The sequence below is a fragment of the Saccopteryx leptura genome, chromosome 9 (assembly GCF_036850995.1).
Source record: "Saccopteryx leptura isolate mSacLep1 chromosome 9, mSacLep1_pri_phased_curated, whole genome shotgun sequence".
Classification (NCBI taxonomy): domain Eukaryota; kingdom Metazoa; phylum Chordata; class Mammalia; order Chiroptera; family Emballonuridae; genus Saccopteryx; species Saccopteryx leptura.
This window is the reverse complement of record NC_089511.1, coordinates 17,312,983-17,339,127: the sequence shown is the minus strand read 5'-3', so window position 1 is coordinate 17,339,127 and position 26,145 is coordinate 17,312,983. Positions and strand designations below refer to the sequence as shown.

At 40.7% G+C, this 26,145-nt stretch overlaps 2 protein-coding genes across 3 annotated transcripts in view; both read left to right on the top strand.

The window, feature by feature from the left end:
• NAE1 (NEDD8 activating enzyme E1 subunit 1) overlaps positions 1–23,630 on the top strand; it is a 30,221-nt gene extending 6,591 nt beyond the window's left edge. For both annotated transcript variants that reach the window (XM_066349154.1, XM_066349155.1), the window contains 17 exons: positions 1,474–1,504; positions 2,214–2,285; positions 2,899–2,978; positions 3,804–3,913; positions 6,551–6,660; positions 7,552–7,614; positions 7,991–8,054; positions 8,511–8,602; positions 11,354–11,413; positions 11,508–11,641; positions 14,304–14,379; positions 14,668–14,707; positions 17,708–17,794; positions 18,883–18,975; positions 21,973–22,087; positions 22,175–22,224; positions 23,398–23,630. In XM_066349154.1, coding sequence (XP_066205251.1) covers positions 1,474–1,504; positions 2,214–2,285; positions 2,899–2,978; positions 3,804–3,913; positions 6,551–6,660; positions 7,552–7,614; positions 7,991–8,054; positions 8,511–8,602; positions 11,354–11,413; positions 11,508–11,641; positions 14,304–14,379; positions 14,668–14,707; positions 17,708–17,794; positions 18,883–18,975; positions 21,973–22,087; positions 22,175–22,224; positions 23,398–23,507 — 1,387 coding nt within the window. In that variant the 3' untranslated portion in view covers positions 23,508–23,630. The remainder of the gene's footprint in view (positions 1–1,473; positions 1,505–2,213; positions 2,286–2,898; positions 2,979–3,803; positions 3,914–6,550; positions 6,661–7,551; positions 7,615–7,990; positions 8,055–8,510; positions 8,603–11,353; positions 11,414–11,507; positions 11,642–14,303; positions 14,380–14,667; positions 14,708–17,707; positions 17,795–18,882; positions 18,976–21,972; positions 22,088–22,174; positions 22,225–23,397) is intronic.
• Positions 23,631–24,347: 717 nt separating this feature from the next.
• The window catches only part of TERB1 (telomere repeat binding bouquet formation protein 1), a 44,158-nt gene continuing 42,360 nt past the window's right edge, over positions 24,348–26,145 (top strand). The window contains exons 1-2 of the mRNA XM_066348712.1: positions 24,348–24,402; positions 24,889–24,961. The gene's annotated coding sequence lies outside the window, so the exon portion shown is untranslated. The remainder of the gene's footprint in view (positions 24,403–24,888; positions 24,962–26,145) is intronic.

The window sequence follows — 26,145 nt, the reverse complement described above, 5'->3', positions numbered from 1 at the left end:
TGGGATCTCTCATTATATTTGTCAGTATATAGCGGCAATGAATAAACACAAGAAAAATCAGAGTTTGGTTCATATTGAGCTTTTTTTTTTTTTTTTTACAGGGACAGAGAGAGAGTCAGAGAGAGGGATAGATAGGGACAGACAGACAGGAACGGAGAGAGATGAGAAGCATCAATCAGCAGTTTCTCATTGCGACACCTTAGTTGTTCATTGATTGCTTTCTCATATGTGCCTTGACCTGGGCCTTCAGCAGACCGAGTGACCCCTTGCTCAGGGACCTTAGGTCCGAGCTGGTGAGCTTTTTTTTTTTTTTGCTCAACCCAGATGAGCTTGTGCTCAAGCTGGCAACCTCGGGGTCTCAAACCTAGGTGTCTTCCGCATCCCAGTCCAACGCTCTATCCACTGCGCCACCGCCTGGTCAGGCCATATTGAGCTTTGATATCTTTTCTTCAGGTGATAATGTATCCTCTACACAGCCCTTTTATTGGTGTCTGTAAAGAAAAAGTCCCATTACCTTTGCTTACCTGGTTGGTTAGAGCAAGATGTGGTAACAATAAGGTTTCTTTTTTTAAAAATTTTATTATTATTATTTTTTACAGGGACAGAGAGAGAGTCAGAGAGAGGGATAGATAGAGACAGACAGACAGGAACGGAGAGAGATGAGAAGCATCAGTCATCAGTTTCTCGTTGCGACACCTTAGTTGTTCATTGATTGCTTTCTCATATGTCCCTTGACCGTAGGCCTTCAGAAGACTGAGTGACCCCTTGCTCAGCGACCTTAGGTCCGAGCTGATGAGCTTTTTTTTTTTTTTTGCTCAACCCAGATGAGCTCGTGCTCAAGCTGGCGACCTCGGAGTCTCGAACCTGGGTCTTCCGCATCCCAGTCCAACGCTCTATCCACTGCACCACTGCCTGGTCAGGCCAGGTTTCTTTTTCTTAAGGAGCCACTGAGCTTGTGCTTCCACATAGCTCCCTGACTGATCAGCAGCCTCAGATCTGGGCCCTGGGATATGACAAAGACATGTACGGGAAGAAGCCTGAATAGATCTGTTATAGTTACCTGCAAAAGCAAACAGTTTAATATCATACAACAACATTTCCCAAGTGTGTCTGTGGAAATTGGTTCTAGGGAATGTTAATAACTGCTAAATGGCAAAGGGATTCCAATATCTAATGAAGTTAAACATTTCTTTAATACAAGACTTTAGTATCATGTATATTATGAATTTCCAAGAGGAAAACATACATGGTGTTTCCTAAACTTTTTCAAGCCAGGGAAACCTTTTCCCTCAGAGCATCTTGTGAAATTCATGGTTTGTGGTACACACTTTGGGAAACAGATTTATTAGCTTATCTTTGGTTACAAGTTTCATCCACTTTTCTTCCTCCAGGAAGGCTGTTACAATCTATAATCAAAATATAGTTTGTTTTATACCTGGTGTTATAACCTTAAATTTTTTTTTTTTGGCATAGTTTTTTCCTTCAAAGAAGCAGTATTGGCAAGGTAAACAATCAGTTTGTTATTGAATATAGTTGAGTTCAAGTATGTATTGTTGCAACTATGTTTTGATTTCTTGAAAAGCTTTAACTTTAAAAGAGCTTAATTTCTATGAGAAAAAAAGTTAAATTAGCTAATTTTTTTTCTGATCTTGTAGATCTTTATATGTTTGGTAGTTTAAGAACATAGAAGTAATATATCCTTTTTACACTGTATCCTGTATTAAAGCTAAATTGTGAGTGATGTTAATGTTCAGAGGAAAGAGAGTATTTTGATTAACAAGATTTTTAACTAAGAGCCAGAATATCTTGTTTTTGTATATCATAGTAGAAATCTTACACAGCCATATTAATTAACTTAGTACAATATTCTGAGTGGAAATGATTGTTTCTTTAATGATTAACTTTTTATACAGTATTATAAGTTGATCCAGAATATTCGTGCTTGATGCCCAGAGTTTTCTGGTTATTTGCTTAATCAGAAAAGTAGGTTGCAAGTAATATACTCATTTAAGAACTCTGAATAATGAAGGTTTGGCTCTGTTCTAAGTAATATTCTGGTTGAATCTCAGTTTAGACACTATGGAAAGCAGAGTTGTCCTATCTATATACTAAATTTGGAGTAATTTTATACTGTGTTTTCTTGCTGTTATTTGAAGGGTTACATTTTAACCGAATTTGTTCTAATTCAAGTCAAATGCTTTCTTTTCAAAAAGAACCGAGCTCAAGCTGCCATGGAATTCTTACAAGAATTAAATAATGATGTCTCTGGGAATTTTGTGGAAGAGGTATATATGTATATACATTATTATTTCTGTGCAGAAATTTTATTTTATTTTATTTTTGTGTTTCTCTGAAATTGGAAATGGGAAGGCAGTCAGACAGACTCCCGCATGCGCCCGACCGGGATCCACCCGCATGCCCACCAGGGGGTGATGCTCTGCCTATCTGGGGCATTGCCCTGTTGCGACCAGAGCCATTCTAGCGCCTAAGGCAGAGGCCATGGAGCCATCCTCAGCACCCGGGCCAAATTTGCTCCAGTGGAGCCTCAGCTGCAGGTGGGAAAGAGAGAGACAGAGAGGAAGGAGAGGGGGAGGGGTGGAGAAGCATATGGGCGCTTCTCCTGTGTGCCCTGGCCAGGAATTGAACCCGGGACTCTTGCATGCCAGGCCGATGCTCTACCACTGAGCCAACCAGCCAGGGCCGAAATTTTATTTTTTAATAGTTCAAAACCCTAGGAATTTAGAATTTTGAATCTTTATATATTATGTTTGAGAGTTGAATTAACTTTAACATTGGAGTCTAGCATGTTGCCTCATTTGTTGTAAAGAGCTTCACTGTTTCTGCCATGTTTAATATGATTGTGAACTTGTTGAATTTTTTTCCCACTGTTCTATTTAGAGTCCAGAAAACCTTCTAGACAATGATCCTTCATTTTTCTGTAGGTTTACCATTGTGGTTGCAACTCAGCTTCCTGAAAGGTAAATTTTTCTGATAATTTGTTTTTAATTGTATCTCTTATTAGATTTGCATAGTTTTATTTTCTCTGTAGAGTCTGTGGGGTTTTTTTATTTAATTTTTTTTTTTATTTATTCATTTTTAGAGAGGAGAAAGAGAGAGGGAGAGAGAGAGACATAGAGGAGAGAGAGACAGAGAGAGAGAGAAGGGGGGAGGAGCTGGAAGCATCAACTCTCATATGTGCCTTGACCAGGCAAGCCCAGGGTTTCGAACCGGTGACCTCAGCATTTCCAGGTCGACGCTTTATCCACTGCGCCACCACAGGTCAGGCTAGTCTGTGGTCTTTAAAATTCCTAAATTCTATAGAAACCTTTAATTGGAAGCATTTACAAATCTTTACCATTGAAGAGATAGGAAAGAGAAAAATATTGGATGTGAAACTTGAAAATATATATATCTAGAGCATTTAAATTGAACATTAGTTATTATTAGTGATAAACCTAGTTAGAATTAATTATAAGGAATACTTGGTGTATGCAAGGACACATACATTTTATAACTTTTTCTCTTTTTTTATGGAAATATTTAGGAAGTGTCTTTCAGTAACATTCTCCCTAAAATAAAAGTTGAGGCGTTCCTATATCTCTAATCCAAAAGATATATGCTTTCTTTGAAACTGCAACCTTATAGAATTGCTCACTTTACAGTGTATCCTTGATCTGCTTATAATGCGATAGATATATCTTCACATTCATAATTTAGTAAGAAAGTGATTTGTTTTAAGGTGTTTTCCTGTTTGGCATATAGCCATTTGCTTATGTTCTTATTTATCATGCCTTCCTTTACAGTACATTACTACGTTTAGCAGATGTCCTCTGGAATTCCCAAATCCCTCTTTTGATCTGTAGGACATATGGACTAGTTGGTTATATGAGGATCATTATAAAAGAACATCCAGGTAAGGATGTTGCATGTATAGGGCTTGCTTTTGGTTGCTTTAGGTATGATTATTGAATCTTGACAATTTAGCAAGTCAGTTTTAAATTATAAAGTAAATTTATATCAGCACAACCAAGTTATAGATTCAAAGTGTCAATCGTAATTGGTAGGCTTTAATCTCATATTTCCTTTACTTAGCGATAGAGGAGGATACAAAGCTGGAGATAAAATAGGTGCAGCTTCTTCATCTTATTAGGAGGCCCAGCTGCTGTGGAAGTACCTAACTTTTTTTGCTTCTTAACCCACATAGGCATGTATGGCTGCTTACAGGCTAGAGCCAATGTATATGGGTCACACTGACATTAGAGGTCACACCACCTTTTCCCCACCAATCTTTTCTTCCAGTCTCATACAGGCTTTAGGCTCCCCTAGTTCAGATACAATTCCACAAAACAAGCAAGGCATTTAAAACTATTGTTCCAAGGAAAAATATCATAGAAGACCAAAGTTATTCATAGGCAGTTTTGCTACAGCTCAAGGCTGATATTATTAGTCCGTTACTTAGAAAATTTTAATCTTAAATCATTGTAACATTTTCTTTTTTTTTTTTTTTTTTTTTCTTTTTTCTTTCATTTTTCTGAAGCTGGAAACAGGGAGAGACAGTCAGACAGACTCCCGCATGCGCCCGACCGGGATCCACCCGGCACGCCCACCAGGGGCGATGCTCTGCCCACCAGGGGGCGATGCTCTGCCCATCCTGGGCGTCGCCATGTTGCGACCAGAGCCACTCTAGCGCCTGAGGCAGAGGCCACAGAGCCATCCCCAGCGCCCGGGCCATCCTTGCTCCAATGGAGCCTTGGCTGCGGGAGGGGAAGAGAGAGACAGAGAGGAAAGCGCGGCAGAGGGGTGGAGAAGCAAATGGGCGCTTCTCCTGTGTGCCCTGGCCGGGAATCGAACCCGGGTCCTCCGCACGCTAGGCCGACGCTCTACCGCTGAGCCAACCGGCCAGGGCTAACATTTTCATTCAGTACTTAAACATTGCTCTGAGCCAGGTAGTCTGCTAGTGCGATGATAGCCATTGGCATTGGTAGCAGCACGGAGTAGTAGTATCTGCTTAGACAGTTAGAGCAGTGGTTTTCAACCTTTCTACTCTTGGGGACCAGGGAAATAGAATTATTTTGGGGACCCCCAAGGCAGAAATTCCTTGAGCATAAGTGAATTTGAGTAAGATCATTGGTTCTATAATCTTCATGTATCAGGGTGGTTAACTTTCACAGATTGTTTGTTGACTGGCATGAAATTTCTGGCAGACTGCTGGTTAAGAAACACTGAGTTAGAGAATGGCTTGTGGGGGAAAAAAAGAGTGGCTTGTAAAGATAAGCTTTTGGCAGGTGGTACCGGGCCATTGAAGAGTTGTAAATGGGAGAGTGACAGGTAAAAATTTTAACTAGGTCACTGAAGCTGAGTGGCGAATGAATGGATTTAAAGGGGCAAGGATTGAAGCCAAGGGTTGCTGTTAGTCTATTTCCAGTGGTTTAGATGAGAAGGAGAGAGAGAGAGAGAGAGAGAGAGAGAGAGAGAGAGAGAGAGAGATCCTGAGGTCAGAATTTAGAAAAATAGGGAAGAGGGAGTAGATAGATGATAATGGAAGTTAACATTGTTAGCTTTGTGCCTGACTCTGTGGATTATTTAATCTTTCTAAAATCCTTATAAGCTAGATGCTGAGGCAGAAAGAGATAAGTTATTTGCCTAAGGTCATACAGCTGGCAAGTAACAGAACCGAGCCTAGCTTTAAAGACTCACTGGAATTGTATACCTCTCTGCCCTCCCCTATATGGAGAGTGACATCAGGGTGTGGGGAGTGACTGATGTGGAACAAGGAAGTGAGAAGTCAAGGATGATCATCAGGGCCCTGACCGATTGGCTCAGTGGTAGAGTGTCCGCCTGGCGTGCGGAAGTCCCGGGTTCGATTCCCTGCCAGGGCACACAGGAGAGGCCATTTGCTTCTCCACCCCTCCCCCTCTCCTTCCTCTCTGTCTCTCTCTTCCCCTCCTGCAGCCGAGGCTCCATTGGAGCAAAGATGGCCCAGGCGCTGGGGATGGCTCTGTGGCCTCTGCCTCAGGCGCTAGAATGGCTCTGGACACAACAGAGCGACGCCCTAGAGGGGCAAAGCATCGCCCCCTGGTGGGCATGCCGGGTGGATCCCGGTCGGGCGCATGCGGGAGTCTGTCTGACTGCCTCCCTATTTCCAGCTTTGGAAAAATGAAAAAAAAAAAAAAAGGATGATCATCAGGTTTCTAGGGAGTAGTTTTAGGTAGATGGTGGTGCTCTCTGTTGAAGATGACAGGAGGAGTAAAGTAGGTTGTTAAGTCGTATCTGAACATACATTTTATCAATTTTGATCTTTTCCAATTATAATAAAATTCTTCTCTGAAAGAATCTTGGTTTTTTATTAAAATTGTTGCCCACTTAGATTTGAGCATTTAGTAAAATGTATATGTAAATGTAACTTTAATAATGAACTAAACAATGAAAAGAAACACTATAGAACCTATGCCCATTTGAAATATATAAATTTCCTAAATTTTTATAATTTAGTGTATTGCCTGCAGTATTACTAAAGAAGTAAGTTTGTCTTTGGGGGTTTATTTCACAGTAATAGAATCTCATCCAGATAATGCATTAGAGGATCTACGACTGGATAAACCCTTTCCTGAACTGAGAGAACATTTTCAGTCTTATGATTTGGATCATATGGACAAGAAGGTTGGTAGGGTATGCGACCTTCCATTTATAGATAGACTTAAAACGGTTTTTTTACCTAAGGTTTTTCAGATACACCAATGTGAGAAAATACTATAAACATCCATAATCCTGTCATCTAGATTACATAGTAACAACATTGTACCTAATTTGTTTTAAATAAGTCTTTCCCAAAATTTAAAAAACTTTTTTATTAAATAAAAGTACATTAGCCGAACATATCTGTGTAATCAACCAACACCCAGGTCAAAAAATTGGACATTATCATATTCTTCTTCATGACCCTGTCCTAAACAAATAGTTGTGCTTTTTAAAATAGTTTTAATTTGAGGTGGGTATTTGTTGACATTGATTTCTCTTGAAACTTATTTTTAGTGTTTGAGAATTACCAACGCAACCACATATTTTGGTACAGAAATAATGATATTACAAGACACCATATAATTTAGGGAGTATATGTATTTTCTCCTACCTACATTTTAATTAAAATGCAGGTATTGGGCTGGCTTTAGCTCAGCATTCCTTCGAGTCAAGTTCGCTTGTTAAAATGCAGGTATTTGGTTCATCAGAAAACAGAGAAGACCTCTCAGTTGTCTAGGATTGGTATCTGAAATCAAGAGATTTGAGCTTTATTTTTGGGTGGCAGTCTCTGAGACTTTTCTTGATACTAAAATGGGGACAGTCATAATATAGGGTCAAATTAGACACACTAAAAAATTTTGTAAGGCAATTTTTATTAACCTAGTCATTTTCCTCCATACATTATTTCATGTATACTGGGGGATGATTTAAGTACTGTTGAATTTGTCAAAAATGATACAGGGTAGTGAGGAATAAATACTAATTCATGTTAACTAATACTGGTATTTTCTTTTATTTTTCTCTCATCTTTAGGACCATAGCCACACTCCATGGATTGTGATCATAGCTAAATATTTAGCACAGTGGTATAGTGAAGTATGTTTTTTTTTTTTTCCATATGTGACTGCATTTTCAATTATAAAGGATTTCTTTCGAGGGGGTAGGATTTTATTGTGTGTGTGTGTGGTTTAGGGTAGGTGGGTGCTTTTCAGTTTAAATCTAGCAGTCCCTCTTTTGATACTGATATTTTCATTAACAAAATGAAATTTGAGTAAATGTCATTCTGAAATGGCAGTGGGGGATGAATGTAGAGAAATGGCCCCAGTTTGCTTTTTATCAGATCATATTTCACTGGGTTGTATATTTATTGATGAAATCTTATGTGGGTGGGAGAATTGGGGACATTATGGATTTTCAATTTCCATATTTTGAGTTTTTATAACTACGTTTTTAAATTTTTTAACCAATTTAGACAAATGGACGAATACCTAAAACGTATAAAGAAAAAGAAGAGTTCAGAGATTTGATTAGACAAGGTAATATTATGGGATGTGACTAAATGTTATATAAGGTTTGAAAAGCAAATTGCTTGAAGCTAATGTTTTTTGGGTTTCTGTCAATACCTTTGCCAAATGATGTCATCATGAGCTCATATTTTACCTCAGGGGAGATGAGGGAGTGAGTCCTTGTATAGTTTTAGGAATGACTAGTGATAAGCCATATTTCTTCTTAAGTGTCAATATATCTGATTCTCCCTTCAGAATCTGACAATGTTATTTCTATAAGTTGGGGGGAAAGAGAGAGAGAGAGAGAGAGAGAGAGGAAGAAAGAAAGAAAGAAAGAAAGAAAGAAAGAAGGAAAGAAGGAAGGAAGGAAGGAAGGAAGGAAGGAAGGAAGGAAGGAAGGAAGGGGAAGGGGAAGGGGAAGGGGAAGGGGAAGGGGAAGGGGAAGGGGAAGGGCTGTTGTTTGCTAACCAGTTTCTATTATAATAGGAATTCTAAAGAATGAAAATGGGGCTCCAGAAGATGAAGAGAATTTTGAAGAAGCTATTAAGAATGTGAACACAGCACTCAATACAACTCAGGTAGTAAAAGAGTTGCTGAGGGATTCATTTCTGAAATTCTTTTTTTTAAAGATTTTATTTATTGATTTTACAGAGAGAAGAGAGGGGTGGGACGAGATATCAACTCATAGTTGCTTCACTTTAGTTATTCTTTGCTTACTTGTCATATGTGCCTTGACCGGACAAGCCACCTGAAGCTCTATCCATTGCGCCACCACAGATCAGGCTGTTTTCTAAAGTTCTTATGGTGAAACAGTTTATTTTAGATTTCAGTTAATATTTTTTGCCTGACCTGTGGTGGCACAGTTGATAGAGCGTCCACCTGGAACGCTGAGGTTGCCAGTTCAAAACTCTAGGCTTGCCCCATCAAGGCACATATGAGAAGCAACTACTATGAGTTGATGCATCCCACTCCCCGAACCACAATTTCTGTCTCTCTAAAACAAACAAAACAAACAAACAAAAAAACCCCTGAAGATTTAAGTGAATATTTTCTAAATTGTAGAGTTGATTAGAAATTAATATGTATAATACAGATTGACTCTTGTTTTAATAATATTCAGTGTTTAAATAATACAGTGATTTATGTAAGTTAGTTATTTGAAGTATATGATTTGTGAATAGTAATAGTTTGGGTATAGGAATTATTTACTGAGGGTGATATTTTGTTGGTCCAAAATAGTGTTGCCTGAAAAGTTAATCTTACCCTGCATTTGCTTTTGACAGTAATTATTTGGATATAAGGAAGATGTTCTTTTTTTTTTTTTTAATTAATTTTAACGGAGTGACATTGATAAATCAGGGTACATATGTTCAGAGAAAACATCTCTAGGTTATTTTGACATTTCATTATGCTGCATTCCCATCACCCAAAGTCCAATTGTCTTCCGTCACCTTCTAACTGGTTTTCTTTGTGCCCCTTCCCTCCCCCAACCCTCTCCTTCTCCTCTCCCCCACCCCGTAACCCCCACACTCTTGTCCATGTCTCTGAGTCTCATTTTTATGGGAGATGTTCTTAAATAACATTGATAATTAAAAAATAATTTGGAGGATAACTCATTTCAGATGCCCTTTTGTTGTTGAAGCCTAGAAAATAAGGTTTTTGGGGAACTGTGAAATAACACAACTGGTAGTTTAAGTTATAATTTTGCTTTACATTAGGAAAGCATGTAAGCTGTCACTGTAAACTTTTTGGAGACAGAGATAATGTTTCTGAGTGATTAAAAGTGTGTGCTTTGTGAATCAGTTTTTGGAGGTATTGAAAATTTTCTGTCTCAGTTGCGGTGATGGTTAAAAGTACATGTATAGTTGCTTGACCAGGTGGTGGCATAGTGGGTAGAGCATTGACTTGGGACACCAAGGACCCAGGTTTGAAACCCTGAGGTCACCTGCTTGAGTGTGGGGGTTGCCAACTTGAGCATGGGATCATAGACATGACCCCATGGTTACTGGCTTGAGCCCAAGGTCACTGACTTTAGCAAGGAGTCACTGATGCAGCTGGAGACCCCGTTCAAGGCACATATGAGAAAGCAATCAATGAAGAACTAAGGTGCCACAACCAATAGTTGATATTTCTCATCTCTCTCCCTTCCTGTCTATTGGTCCCTGTGTGTCCCTCTCTCTCTCTCATTCTTAAAAAAAAAAGAAATATGCACATAGTTATAGAAGTGCATTGACTTTTTACATTTAAGATTTGCTTATTTCATTGAATGTAAAATTTACAGCAATTAAAAGGAAAAAAAACAAGGTTATCATGACTTGGGGGACAATGAACTAAGCAAAGAGATAAATGCATCAGGTTCTATGAACAAAATTAGAGCAGAACAAGAGCTAGAGCATGATGGGAGCAGGGGGGTTCTGGAATCCAGTGGGGACCAGGGAGACTCAAAGAGATGTGTTTAAGCAAAATCCTGAATGAAGTAACATGCAGAGATCTGATGAAAGAGCTTTTCAGGCTGAGGAAGCACATGTGAAAAGAAAGGCCTAAAAGTGGGATGAAGGTTCAATAAGAATGCCCAGGTGATTGGTGTGACGTGAACAAGGAGGATAGTGGTGGGAGGGATTTGAATTTGGAGAAGCAGAAAGGGCCAGGTCATAATAGCCTTGTAGGTCATGGAAACATTTTGAGCAGGGCAGTGGAGTGACCTGATTTATATTTTAAAAAATGATCTGCTCTTGTGAGAAGAGACTGTAGAAGACTGATAATGAAAGCAGGGAGACCAATTAGGACATTACCAGTAAGAAATTTCTTTTTCTGCACAACAGTATAATCAAAGCCTATAATTTTTAAAGTTTTTATTAATGTATCATGATTTTGTTGGCATAAAAATTCCTTAACTTAAATAGTTTTTGTTAGAGTAGTTGTCTCTTTTAGTAGCCACTAATTAGGGTGTAAGGGTTTCAAATTTTTGACAAGATGGAAATACATGAAGGACTACAACTCTAGCTTGACATTAACGTCTATAATCTTCGTTATATTTTCAAATGTAAATAATAAGATTTACCTTGGCTTCTCTTATATTCCATTTATGATGGAAGAGAACAGGATAGTCTTTAAAGCTAACAACAGTATACAGAACGGAACTTTCTGCCATTCTCTTTTTCCTCATCAAATCTCCATCTGGCACTGATTCTAAATAAAAGTGTAAGCAAATCAGAAGTCCGTATTTGGTTAAAATTTGAGAATTCAAAGAACAGGTTCAGAGAAATAACAGTGAAAATAAAAGTGGGCAAATTCTTGGTATAACTAAATGTTTCACGTTCCTTTGATAGATCCCAAGCAGCATTGAAGATATATTTAATGATGATCGCTGCAAAAATATCACCAAACAGGTAACAACAACAAAAAGTAAAAATAGAGCCACATTAAGCTTTGGGTCAAATTCAAATGCCACTTAATACTAATTTTTTTCTTTTACTCTTTTAGACTCCATCATTTTGGATTTTAGCTCGTGCCTTAAAGGAATTTGTGTCTAAAGAAGGTCAAGGAAATTTACCTGTCCGAGGCACAATTCCTGACATGATTGCCGATTCGGGCAAATATATAAAACTGCAAAATGTGTAAGTCACTGTTTTCAAACTGTGTAATAGAAAAATTAATTTTATATTTTATTATATGTTTATAATATATATATTTTTTAATGATATGTTTATATTAGAGATGAACATATTTTACTAGTCTATCAGAAATCACGTGAAAGTCTATTATAATTGCTTTAAAAATAAGCTAAAGAACTTAGGGGGAAGATTTTTGAAAAATAGATTTTAATTTTTAGAATAGTTTTAGGTTCACAGCAAAATTGAATAGAAAGTACGGGGGGGAGGGAGCTGTTGGGAGGGGCGCAAGGGAGAGATTGAGGGGAATACGGGGCGGGGATGTATTCGGGGAGACACTAAAATCTATGTAAACACAATAAATAAAAAAAGAAAAATGCAAGAAGTATGTATGTAACTACCTAAGCAGTTTGGCGAACAGCCTTGCAGAATCTCTGTCCATATAAATTTTAAGTAAATAGGATCTTTGATTTTATATATATCCATATATATTATGTGTAATAAAATTTGTCTTTTTTACTCAAAAAAAGAAAGTACAGAGAGTTCTCATATACCCTCCCAGGAGGCAGATTTTTTTTTAATGTATTTAAAACCTTACATTTGAGTACTTAATTCTGTGCTATGGACTGTTCTATGTGTGTTTTAAAATTTTTTTATTTATTTATTTTTGTGTGACAGAGACAGAAGGATAGATAGGAACAGACAGAACAGAAGGGAGAGAGATGAAAAGCATCAGTTCTTTGTTGTGGCTTCTTAGTTGTTCATTGATTGCTTTCTCATATGTGCCTTGACTGGGGGGCTACAGCAGACTGAGTAACCCCTTGCTCAAGCTGGTGAGCCTTGCTCAAACCAGATGAGCCTGCACTCAAGCCAGTGACCTTGGGGTTTTGAACCTGGGTCCTCCGCCTCCCAGTCCAACGCTCTATCCACTGCGCCACTGTCTGGTCAGGCCTGTTCTGTGTATTAACTAATTTAATACTCACAACAACCCTGTGAGAGAGATACTGTTATTGTCCCAGTTTTATAGATGAGGAAACTGAGGCCTAAAAATGGTAATTTATTCAGGGTCAGACAACTGGTAAATAGCAGAACCCATGAAACCTATGTCTATACTCTTGATGAGGGCCCTATACTATCTTTTATTTGTAACTTAAAACTTTGAAGTCTTCAGTTTGGATGAATTTTCTATTAGTAATGTTTTATAATTTGAAGAGTTCATGACTATAACAGACACCTACTATCGAGCTATCACTAGCTTGAACCCAGATAGACTGGGTTCATAAGAATGGTTGTTAATGGATATTACCCTTATGTAGTGCCTTCCATGGCCAGCACTGCTCCATGGGCCTGGTGCTGATGAATCCAAGGAGACTGGCTTGATTTCCTCAAGGGCCAAATAATGTCACACCGGAAAGATTTCTGTTCTCTAACAGTTTACACTCTTCATCTCAGTCATTGTTTAACAAATCTTTTTGTTCTAGCCTAAAGTTCCAGTTAGTTACTTAAAACTTGGGGAAAGTTAACTGAGGTTAGAAACAAGGAAGACCTCACATTGGAGTTAGTTAGCTTAGCACTGATCATCTTCAGAGGATGAAATGTAAGTAGGACTTTAAAGTTTCACATGAATTTATAGATGGACAGTTTCAAGGTATTTAACTTTCCTTGGACTTTACTGCAAGGAGAAAAACCATGTTCTTCAGTAACGTGTTTTGTCATGTCTTCTGCCCGAGAAGCATGGATTACAGATCATGGAGGGCAGTTTTTAAGTTGGGTGCTGTTAATTACAGAGGAAACCCAGATATTAGTGTATTCCAAGAGTATCAGCAACACTAGGAAGATCCCCAACCATTAACAGGTGCTCTGGTACTGTGTCCGTGGCATTTTCACATTTTATATGTTCCAGACCAGTATTTTTTCATAAAAGGGAAAACAATTTTTTTTTTTTTTTTTTACGGAGACAGAGTCAGAGAGAGTCAGAGAGAGGGATAGACAGGGACAGACAGACAGGAATGGAGAGATGAGAAGCATCAATCATTAGTATTTTGTTGCGCGTTGCGACACCTTAGTTGTTCATTGATTGCTTTCTCATATGTGCCTTGACCGTGGGCCTTCAGCAGACTGAATAACCCCTTGCTGGAGCCAGCGACCTTGGGTCCAAGCTGGTGAGCTTTTTGCTCAAGCCAGATGAGCCCGCGCTCAAGCTGGTGACCTTGGGGTCTCGAACCTGGGTCCTTCCGAATCCCAGTCCGATGCTCCATCCGCTGCGCCACCGCCTGGTCAGGTGGGAAAACAATTTTTTGATTGCTTCTTGGTGATTTTTAAAATTTTTTAATAGGAGGCTTTGGTCGGTTGGCTCAGTGGATAGAACATCGGCCCACCATATGTGCGTCCGGGGTTCAATTCCAGATCAGGCCAGACGTGAGAGGCGACCATCTGCTTCTCTCTCCCTCCTCCTCGTTCTCTCCCTCTTCCTCTCTCACAGCCAGTGGCTTGATTGGTTCGAGTGTCAGCCTGGGCACTGAGGATAGTTCGGTTGATTTGAGCATCAGCCCCAGATGGGTTGCCGGGTAGAACCCAGTCGGGGCACATGCAGGAGTTTCTCTCACTATCTCCCCTCCTCTCACTTAAAAAAAAGAAAAATGTTAATAGTAGCTTTTTTTTTTTCCAGTTACCGTGAGAAAGCAAAGGAAGATGCTGCTGCTGTGGGTAATCATGTTGCCAAATTGCTGCAGTCTATAGGCCAGGTAAGCTGTTGGCACGCGGAGCCTTCCATGGCCAGCACAGCTCCATGGAGGCCTGATTGCACAGCTCCAGCCACGTCAGGTAGAGACGGAGGGCATGGCACTGGCTCTGTGCTTCCTTAGAGGGATCTCTCACTTACCTGCCTAATGAGGAAGACTGTTTTAAGGAAACAAGGTGCTTTCCCAGCACTTTGAGAAAGCCTCCCCATCTCGCAGTGATCAGCATTGTGCTGTACCCTCTGTTAAGCTTCTCTTTTATATGAAGCAAAATCTGCATTTATCTCTTTACAGGCGCCAGAATCCATTTCAGAGAAAGAATTAAAATTACTCTGTAAGTCTCCTTGAATTAATTTTCTTATTTTGCTTCAGAAAAAATGTGCCACAGGGAATGTTTCCAGGAATTTTAAATGGCTGAAGTTAAAATTTTTCCATGGCCTCATGGTATAGATAAATATAATTATTGGGTAAGGTTTTTATTCTTTTTTTTTTTTTTTTTTTGTATTTTTCTGAAGTTGGAAACAGGGAGGCAGTAAGACAGACTCCCACATGTGCCCAACCAGGAACCACCTGCACGCCCACCAGGGGGCGATGCTCTGCCCATCTGGGGCGTTGCTCTGTTGCAACCAGGGCCATTCTAGCACCTGAGGCAGAGCCCATGGAGCCATCCTCAGTGCCTGGGCCAACTTTGCTTCAATGGAGCCTTGGCTGCGGGAGGGGAAGAGAGAGACAGAGAGGAAGGAGAGGGGGAGGGGTGGAGAAGCAGATGGGCGCTTCTCCTGTGTGCCCTGGCCGGGAATCGAACCCGGGACTCCTGCACGCCAGGCCGACGCTCTACCACTGAGCCAACCAGCCAAGGCTTTATTCTTATAATGTAATAAATGGAGAGTATTTTAAGACTGGGTTAGAGGTAGAACATATCTATTTATGGCAATGCTAAAAAGACATGAAGGTCAAAGAATTGAAAACTGTCATTAATACAGAGTTATTTTCAGCTTATTCATTTTAAGTAATTTGGGGAAGTTGTATCTGAAGGCTTTGACCATGAAGTCTTGAGTCACATGTACATTGACAGTATTGATTTAACTACTCATTTTGTTCTGTATTAAATGACTGGATGGGTTTAAGAATTTTGCCATCTAGTTTCAGAGCAGCTAGGCTCCTGATACCTTTTTTTTTTTTCTTTTTTTTTTTTCTGAAGCTGGAAACGGGGAGAGACAGTCAGACAGACTCCCAGATGCGCCCAACCGGGATCCACCCGGCACGCCCACCAGGGGCGATGCTCTGCCCACCAGGGGGCGATGCTCTGCCCCTCCGGGGTGTCACTCTGCCGCGACCAGAGCCACTCTAGCGCCTGGGGCAGAGGCCAAGGAGCCATCCCCAGCGCCCGGGCCATCTTTGCTCCAATGGAGCCTTGGCTGCGGGAGGGGAAGAAAGAGACAGAGAGGAAGGAGGGGGGGTGGAGAAGCAAATGGGCGCTTCTCCTATGTGCCCTGGCCGGGAATCGAACCCGGGTCCCCCGCACGCCAGGCCGACGCTCTACCGCTGAGCCAACCGGCCAGGGCTCCTGATACCTTTTTAATAACTCCTCAGTAGACCTGAAACATTTTTTTTAAAGATTTAGTTTAAGAGCCTGACCAGAGGGGTGGTGCAGTGGATAGAGCATCAACCTGGGATGCTGAGGACCCAGGTTTGAAACCCTGAGGTTGCTGGCTTGAGCGTGGGCTCACCCTGTGTGAGCATGGGGTCGCTGGCTTGAGCCCAAAGGTCTCTGGTTTGAAGCCCAAGGTCACTGGCTTGAGCCTAAGGTTGCTGGCTTGAGCAAGGGGTCCCTGGCTCAGCTGGAGCCCCCCAGTCAAGGCACATAGAAGAAAGCCATCAATGAACCACTAAGGTGCCACAACTATGAGTTTATGCTTCTCATCTCTCTCCCTTTCTGTCTGTCTCTTTCTCCCCTCCTCCACCCCACCCCCTGCATTGAAAAAGATAAAAGACTAAAAGAATAATAAAATCTGTTTGGGCTGGTGGTTCAAGAGATAACGTGTTGATTCAGCAGCAGAGATCGCAGGTTCAACCGCTGGTCAGGGCACCTATGAGAGGCAGTCAATGAGTACACATCTAAATAAAACTTAGTGAAATAAATTGATGTTTCTCTCTCTCTTCTTTCCTCTCCCTCCCTTCCCCACTCACTTTCCCTCTCCCTTCCTCTAATCAGTGGAAACACATGTGCATGCGCGCGCGCGCACACACACACACACACACACACACACACACACACACATATACACACTTCAAAAAAGTAAAGAATAAAATCTGTTCTACATGCTGCCTGAAGATTTTCCCTGAGCTACTACCCCTAGTTTCTGCAAAAGTCTATATTTTGTATGCTTATCAACCTTAAAATATATTTATCCAAGTTCTCCATATCATGACTCTTCCAGAATGTGTGTTTAGGCTTAGTTTTTGTTCCATTATTAATCTTGCACCTTGTTTCTGCATGTAGTATTTGTTCTCCTAAATCATATGATACCAGATTAAAAGCTCAATGTTGGGTATTGGAGGGTTTATTCTGTTCTTTCTAATTTGGGGTATGTTTGAAAATTTCCGTAATACAGTGTGTTGTTTTTTTTTACCTTACATAAACCAAAAGCACAATATATATAACACTTTCTTTTAGGATTACTCATCCATAATAATGATAAAAACTAGTATTCCTTGAGCGTTGTCGGGTAATGTGCTAGATATTTCTGATCCACAGAACAGCTTTCAAAGGTAAACAGTATTATCCCCATTTTGAGGCTCCGAGAGGTGCCATCACCTGCTTATTTGGTGCTGAACCGGTTGTAGTTCCAAGGACATGAATTTAAGATGACTTATGTTCTAGAGCAGCGGTTCTCAACCTGTGGGTTGCGACCCCTGCGGGAGTCGAATGACCAAAACACAGTGGTAGCCTAAAGCCATCGGAAATACATATGTATTTTTTGTTAGAAACTATGATACATTAGCCTAACCCTGCACAGGGTCAGGATCATCAATAACACTGTCTTCTGCCTCCACATTTTGTCCCACTAGAACAGCGGTTCATATGTATTTCCGATGGCTTTAGGCGATACCTGTGTTTTGGTCGTTCAACCCCCACCGGGGTCACGACCCACAGGTTGAGAACCGCTGTTGTAGAGTCTTCTGTGCTGTTAGAGCCAAATAGAAGACATTTATTCACATTTCTATGTCTGTGATGAGTATACACACATTTTCCTGTTCTAAAAGTGATCTGTGATTTGTAATATTCATGCGTCTCAACCAGTTACCTCTCCAATGTCTTTCCTGTGTTCAGGCAGCAATTCTGCTTTTCTTCGATTGATAAGATGTCGATCCTTAGCTGAAGAATATGGCTTGTCTACAGTTAACAGAGATGAAATTAGTAAGTATAATAACTTTTTGGTGCTAGGTTATATCATTTTAATTTTAAAGATATCAGTATTTTGTGTATGAAAGTATTAAGTACATGGTGATAATATAAAGGATAATGGAAATACTTATACTCTAAATTTTATTCTTTTTGTTTTAAGGGAGAGGAGGGGAGATTGTGAGACAGACTTCCACATGCATCTTGGCTGGGATCCACCCAGCAGCCTCTGTCTGGGGCCGATGCTCAAATCAACCAAGCTATTTTTAGCACCTGAGGCTAAAGCTTAGACCAACTGAGCTATCCTCAGTTCCTGGGACCAGTGCTCGAACCAATCAAGCCATTGGCTGCAGGAGGGGGAGAGGGAGAGAAGGGGGAGAGGGTGGGAGAGAGAAGCAGATGGTCACTTCTCTTATGTGCTGGACCAGAAATCAAACCTGGGATGTCCATATGCCAGGCCAATGCCATATTCACTGAGCCAACCAGCCAGGGTCTGAATTTTATTTTATAAATCTATCCAAGTAGTCATAATTTTTTGTTTAAACTTTTTTTTTCAATTTTAATTTTTTTATTTATTCATTTTAGAGAGGAGAGAGAGAGGGAAATAGAGACAGAGAGAGAGAGAGGGGGGAGAGACAGAGAGAGAGAAAGGGGGAAGGAGCTGGAAGCGTCAACTCCCATATGTGCCTTGACCAGGCAAGTCCAGGGTTTCGAACCGGTGACCTCAGCATTTCCAGGTTGACGCTTTATCCACTGCGCCACCACAGGTCAGGCCCAAGTAGTCATAATTTCAAAATATAAAACTTAATACAAAAATCATAGATAGGTTACTAAGTTGTGTGAGAAGTAGAAGAGCTAACTAAAGTCAGCATGTTGCTACTTTAGTAGAAATTGCTGTTTAGTTTAGAGTCCATAAGACAACTGAGTGTCTTAACATATCTCCCTTTATTTTACTGTTATTTATCACTTTGTTTTGTCACAAAATATTAAAGTTTTGTGATAAAATTGCCTTGAGTCCTGAAATTTGAGTATATAATAAATTCAGTTCTTCATTGTTTTTATGTCATGAATTACCAAAATTATACTGAATTTTTTTCTTTCAGTTTCCAGCATGGACAATCCAGATAATGAGATAGTATTATATTTAATGTTACGGGCTGTGGATAGATTTCATAAACAGCATGGTAGATATCCAGGTAAGAATAGCAAATAGAATTATCAATACAATAAAATCTTGAATAAACATTCGAATTAAATCTTGAAGTGTTCTTGGGTATTTATAATTGGTCCTTGATTTTTACATGGTAAATAGTTTATATCTAGTTTATCTCATTAAGGAACTACCATTTGTTTTGTAAGTAGAACTTACAGGGGAAGAGTTTATTAATTGGCATAATGCATATAGAAAGAAACATTTTTTTCTGTCAGTTTCCAGTGTACTTCTGAGACTCACGTTGAGTGTAATTTAGTGGAAATGGAAAGCCATAAGAAGTATTCCAGTGACTTCTGAATTCAGAACTCTGAAGATGTAGAGATTTATTTGCTTACTATCTACTTTTTGTTGTCTATAAGTGTAATGATTGGGAAATCAGCATAATCTCCAAGATTTTCAGTTGCCCAATTATTAAGATGATAATTTTAATTATGCAGTATTATTACATAACAGTACATTCTAGGTGTATCATAAAATCTATTGCCCCAACTGATGTGATATGCTCCTGCTGAGTTACAGTCTTAATGAGCTAGCTTACCAGAAGAAAATGAATAAACAAAATATGCATTGCTTTATTTGTATTATTTGATTATAATGTATTTTTGGTTATTTATTGCATAACAAACTATCCCCAAACTTAGTCATTTAAAACAACAAATTATTATCTGATGATTTGGGGAATTAGCTGGGCTCAGTTCAGTAGATCTCATTGGGGATCTTGCATGATGCCCGGGACTGAAGTCATTCTGAGGGCTTGACTGAATTAGACATCCAAGACAACATTTTCACTCAGGTATCTGGCACTTTAGTCGAGATAACTAGAACTGCTGGGGGCTTGTCAGTCATCTATTGCCACATGACAAGCTGGAGCTTCCTTCTAGCATGGCAGTCCAAGAGTAGACTTCTTACACAGTGTCTGGCTTTTCCAGAATTAACTGTCCAAAAGACCCAGGTGGAAGGTAAGGCTTTTTATGACTTATTCTTAGAAGCCACACACTATCGCTTATGTTGTGTTCTATTGGCTTCACGGGGCTGGCTTAGAGTTAGAGTAGAAAGGGACTGCTGTGGCTGGTAGATCATTTGGTTAGAGCGTTGCCCCATATGCCAAGTGGAACAACAAATCATTTCTCTTTCTCTCTCTCTCTCTCTCTCTTTCTTTCCTCTCCACCCTTTCCCCCTCCCTTCCTGTCTCTTGAATTGATAAATAAATTTTTTTAAAAAGAGCAGAAGAGGAGCCTGAGCAGGCAGTGGCACAGTGGATAGAGCATCGGACTGGGACACGAAAGACCCAGGTTTGAGACCCCGAGGTCGCCAGCTTGAGCGCAGGCTCATCTGGTTTGAGCAAAGCTCACCAGCTTGAGCACAAGGTCGCTGGCTCGAGCAAGGAGTTACTCGGTCTGCTGGAGCCCCCCCCCCCCCGTCAAGGCACATATGAGAAAACAATGAACAACTAAGGTGCCGCAATGAAGAATTGATGCTTCTCATCTCTCTCCCTTCCTGTCTGTCTGTCCCTATCTGTCCCTCTTTCTGACTCTGTCTGTCACAAAAAAAAACCCCAAAACCCCAAAAACAAAACAGAAGAGGACTACATGAGAGCATGAAGGGGTGTACATTGAGGAGCCATCTTAGGAGGGTGGCTACCTCATAGCAGATGTCCCCAAACTATGGCCTGTGGGCCGCATGCGACCCCCTGAGGTCATTTATCCGGCCCCCCACTGCACTTCCGGAAGGGGCACTTCTTTCATTGGTGGTCAGTGGGAGGAGCACTGTATGTGGCGGCCCTCCAACGGTCTAAGGGACAGTGAACTGGCCCCCTGTATAAAAAGTTTGGGGACCCCTGACAGAGCATAGGTTTTGAACCTAGGTGCAGATCCATGCTCTGTCACTTACTGTCTCTTGACCTTGAGTGAGTCACTATTTCCCTCCAAGTCTCAGGTCTCATTTATGGAATGGCAATAATAGTATCTACTCTATTAAACTGTTAGGGTCAAATATGTAATATGTAAAAATAACTTTACATAGTGCCTAGCACCGTGTAAGTAATCAGTAAAGGGTAGATATTACTATTTTGAGGAAGAGTAGTGGTGATTATTTTTAAACCAGAGTGTTTAAAAAATACTGATGTTGCCCTGGCTGGATAGCTTGGTTAGAGCATCATCCTGCAGCACAGAGGTTGCCCGTTTGATCCCCAGTCAGGGCAGATACAAGAACAGATTGATGTTTCTGTCTCTCTGTGTCCCTTACTCTTTCTAAAATACATGCATGCAAAATAAAAAAAGAAATACTGGTGTTTTTTTATAATACCTGAATGTTGAGGTAATTTTATTTTTTCTTCCAATTGTAATAGTAAAAATAGCCTATCTTTGGAGACATTAAAATCATTAACGACTGCCTGCTCTTGTATCCCAGTTTTGCTATTTGTGAACTAAGTAGTTCAGGCAAATAACTTACTCTGTGTCTCAGTTTTTTCATCTGGAAATGGGAGTAATAGTACCTAGTTTATAAGGTGTTTGTGAGGATTAAATATACATATGGTGTTTTAGAACAGTATCCGCATCTATTAATGCTCAACAAAGGTTACTTATTATAGTTTTATGCCCTCAGTGTCATTTAATCTAGAAATGGATAATAAACACCATAATTTTATAAAGGGTATAAATAGGACATCACTTTCTCATTCATTCAATTCTCCTATCAAAGAAATATTGAGCCCTAGCTGTGTGCTAGAAGTTCTTCTAGATACTGGATATGGAGCAGTGAATAAAGTAGGCTTACCTAACTTGAATTTTAATAGGTTTTTGGTGATTTCTTAGATTGTTACAAGTTCATGGTATTTGCAAATATTGGTCTCATACTTCCTGTTATTTCTGTTCTTTAGTTTCACACTTTACTGTTTTGACTAGGACACCTGAAACTGGGTTAAATAAAGGAGGTATCCATTCATTTTGAAATGAAAATTATTTTACATGATTATTTTTAGGGGTATCTAACTATCAAATTGAAGAAGATACAGGAAAGTTGAAGTCTTGTCTCACTGGCTTCCTTCAGGAATATGGACTATCAGTAATGGTGAAAGATGATTATGTCCATGAATTGTGAGTATTTTTTAAGCCATATAGGAGATAATACCTGTATCTCTCATTAGCTCGAAACTAAGTTCGTGTCTCCATTCTTTCCTGTAGTTGCCGATATGGGGCTGCTGAGCCACACACCATTGCTGCGTTCATAGGGGGTAAGTTCCAAAGATGAGAAGACTGGCATCTGTTACATAATTATCAAGTTGTGTTTTCTTAGCTGCTTTAATGAGGGAGGTCAGTGAAGCAGGATGTTAAATATAAGTGGCAGAATGCCCTTCTATTCCTTCAATTCATTCAGGTCTTTGTTTAAATGTTATCTTCCCTATGAGGCCATCCCTCATTTCCTGATTTAAAACTGATGCCCTTTTCTCCCACTCATATCCTTCTTTGTTGTTTCTCCTTAGCGTTTAGAGTCATTTGACATGCTATACATTTTACTTATTTGTAAATGATCTCTGCCTCACTACTAAAAAGATCTGTAAGGGCACTGATTTTTTTCTGTTTCTTACTGTATCCCTAGTACCTAGAACAATATCTAGTACACAACAGAATCTCACATTGTATTGAATCAGTGAATATTTGTGAATGCTCAAGCTTCAAATTATTAAAGATGAAATTTTTTCTTAATTTTTGTTTTGTCTTCTATTTTTTGAGTAGTTACAGCAGTCTGGCAGTAGAGATTCTTTCCAAATCATAAATGTATTTAGAACAAATATACCTTTATTCTCTTTTTATTATAAATGGAAAGCAGACACCTGGCTGGATAGCTCAGTTGGTTAGAGCATCATCCCAATATGCTGAGGTTGCAGGTTCGATCCCTAGTCAGGGCACATACAAGAACCAACCAATGAATGCACAAATGAGTGTAACAACAAATTGATGTTTCTGTCTCTCTCTCCCTTCCTTCCTTTCTCTTCTAAAATCAATAACTTTAAAAAAGAAAAAGAAGTAAAGCCGAAGGGTGTCCTTTGAGAATCTTTTCTGCCTATGTCTCCTTTAAAATGCATTCAACCATACTACTATTTTAATTAACATCTTTTACTTAATATATATTGTTAATGTTTCTAAACCACCATAATTAGAAATACTTCATTCTTTAAAACTGACATATGAATGTATGAAACAAAACTTTTATTTTAATAACAGTTATAAAAAATTGTAGTACTTTATTTTGATATGACTCAGGAAATCATGTCTGTTTTGGATTATTTTTAGACACCTTTGCTTTTGGAAAAAGGGACAGTTTTCTTTACAGAACTGAATATTTTTATATAACTTTTTTTTCTCCCCCTTTTTCAAAGATTTACCTTTCTCCTTTTTTCTTGCAGGAGCTGCTGCTCAAGAGGTTATCAAAATAATCACCAAACAATTTGTAATTTTTAATAATACTTATATTTATAGTGGCGTGTCACAAACTTCAGCAACCTTTCAGTTGTAGAATCAACACCGTATGTAGTGTGTTAATTGAAACTATAATTGCCTTCAGGTTGTGCTCTACTCTGTACATTCTGCAAAGGGAGAACTGTTAAACTGTTTGCTTAATAAACATTTTTCTCATTTGTAATAATGTGGTGGTGTTGTTTGTGTGTGTGTGTGTGTGTGTGTGTGTCTATATGTATGTGTGTGAAGGAAGCAGTCATTTTTCCCAGGGAAATGACTGCTTTCTAATTGAGTTCATTATTTCCGGCTTGCTGTTTCAAAGTTACTTATAGAAATCCTTTATTTCATTATAAATAGCTTTAAATATTTTTTCTTACAGTCTTAAGTAATGAATTTAATCCCTGTGCAGATTTTAGCTGTGGACATTTTAGGACCATTACTATTTGTTAAAACTAATAGAATTTTAAAAGCAAACATTACAGATGTATTATTTGTATCAGAAAACAAGGACAGGATGCGATGCAGGAGAGGGAAGGAAGGTTAGGGGGAGGTTGGAAGAGAGGAATTAGGGCCTATTTCCCCCAGGCAGCCTGCACGCATGTGCCCAGGCCCCACACTACCCTCGAGGCCATGGTCCCAAGCCAGCCTCTTGGATCACGGAGCCCGCCCAGCTGACTCCTTGGGGTGAACTCCCCTCTAAATAAAGGAAGCCCTCATCAGGGGCGGTGAGATTAGAGGATTTCCCCTTCAAATTGGAACTTTTCCGCCACTTAAAGACATCATTCCACATGTTGGTTAATCCATGCTGAGAGGAGAGACTGCCTGGGACGCTCCGCCGGAAGTCCCGCCCACGGAAGTGAGTTTCGCCCTCTGGGTGGGAAACGGGCTCTGGCCTCTTGGTAGGTAGGCGGTAAGGGATAGAGGGCGGGAGTCCAGAGCGCAGCCACTTGAGGGTAAAGAGGTCGCTCCCTGAGTTTTCCTGCTCGGGTCCTCCCCCAGCCCCGCCCTGGAGCCGTTCTGTTCCCTCCTGAGGGAGACCAGGTGGCCCTCACAGCAGCAAAGATGCTGAACGCCTCCGTGTTCGGGCCCGCGTGAGGGGGTGGGTTGAACATGCTGGGAGGGGCCCTTCTGAGGAGGCCACAGCCCCGGCCGCAGTCCCACGGCAGCTGGGGGGACAGAGCACGGGCCCCTACCATTTAGTCAGCTGTCTCGAGTCTGGCAGTTTTCGACCCGCTTGTACTTCAGAGTTGGCAGGCGCCTCCCCAGGTGTTGCTGATGTAGGGAGGGGCGGGCCCACTGGGAGGTGGTTGCTCGTGGGGAGAGCGTCCCGAAGCAACTGGTGGGTGGGGCGGGCATGGTAACTGGGCTATTTTCAGGCCCACCCGCTGCTGGTGACTCGCCCGTGGTGGGGCCTTGAACGAGCACCCGGTCCTTCGCAGGAGTGGGAGAACCCGGTCTCGGAAGAGCCCGAGGGACGGCCTGTGGCCTTCAGGAGTCCTGCCGGCCCTTTAGGTGAGCCAGGCCCGGCGTTCGTGACCTGTGCAGCCGTGCGAACCGGGCCGAGTGAGCGGGGCGGGTGCGAGGGGCCTCTCCAGCCTCCTGAGGCTGGGGGTGTCAATCCTGTAGAGTGAACTGCCTCCTGCCACCCTCAGCCTGGTCCCTAGACCTGATTGACTGTTACCTCTCAACCTACTTAAACTATTGTAACAGATAATGTATATTACATCTGCATATTGTTTGGCCTTTTCTCCCTTGCCTCTTCTACTTTAGAGGGAATTTTCTACCATGTATAAGTCCAAGATGGGTATCCACTGTCAACAGCTTAGCGATGGTATTTAATGGTGGGATTTTTCAGCCTTACACAGAAAGATGTTATTTCTGGCATTTTGGGTGTGATATTTAGATTTCAAAAAGCATTTAAGCCCTGGCCGGTTGGCTCAGTGGTAGAGCGTCGGCCTGGCGTGCAGAAGTCCTGGGTTCGATTCCCGGCCAGGGCACACAGGAGAAGCGCCCATCTGCTTCTCCACCCCCTCCCCTCCTTCCTCTCTGTCTCTCTCTTCCCCTCCCTCAGCGGAGGTTCCACTGGAGCAAAGATGGCCCGGGCGCTGGGGATGGCTCCTCGGCCTCTGCCCCAGGCGCTGGAGTGGCTCTGGTAGCAACAGAGCGTAGGCCCAGGAGGGTCAGAGCATCGCCCCCTGGTGGGCAGAGCGTCGCCCCCTGGTGGGCGTGCCGGGTGGATCCTGGTCGGGCGCATGCAGGAGTCTGTCTGACTGTCTCTCCCGGTTTCCAGCTTCAGAAAAATACAGGGGAAAAAAAAAAAAAAAAAAAAAAAGCATTTCATATCAATATTTTCTAGTTCAGCTAAAAGGATAATTAATGTTCAGCTAGTTTTCTTGCTTAAATTTGAATTTGAGTTAGTACTATTTTTGGTAGTAGATTGAGTGAAACCTGTAAATGGGGTAGTTTTTTCCTGTTAGCTAGAATTCCCCCCTCCTTTTTTTCTGTGAAAATAAAGTAAATAATTTTGAAATCTTGTTGTTCATTACATAATTGCATCTATTCACTCAAATGCTTTATTGGGCAGATGTTTTTGTTCTTGGGAATAGACTATATTTTATCTCTCTCTTTTTTTTTTTTTTTTTTTTTTTTAAGTGAGAGGCTGGGAGGCAGACAGACTCTTGCATGGGCCCTGACTG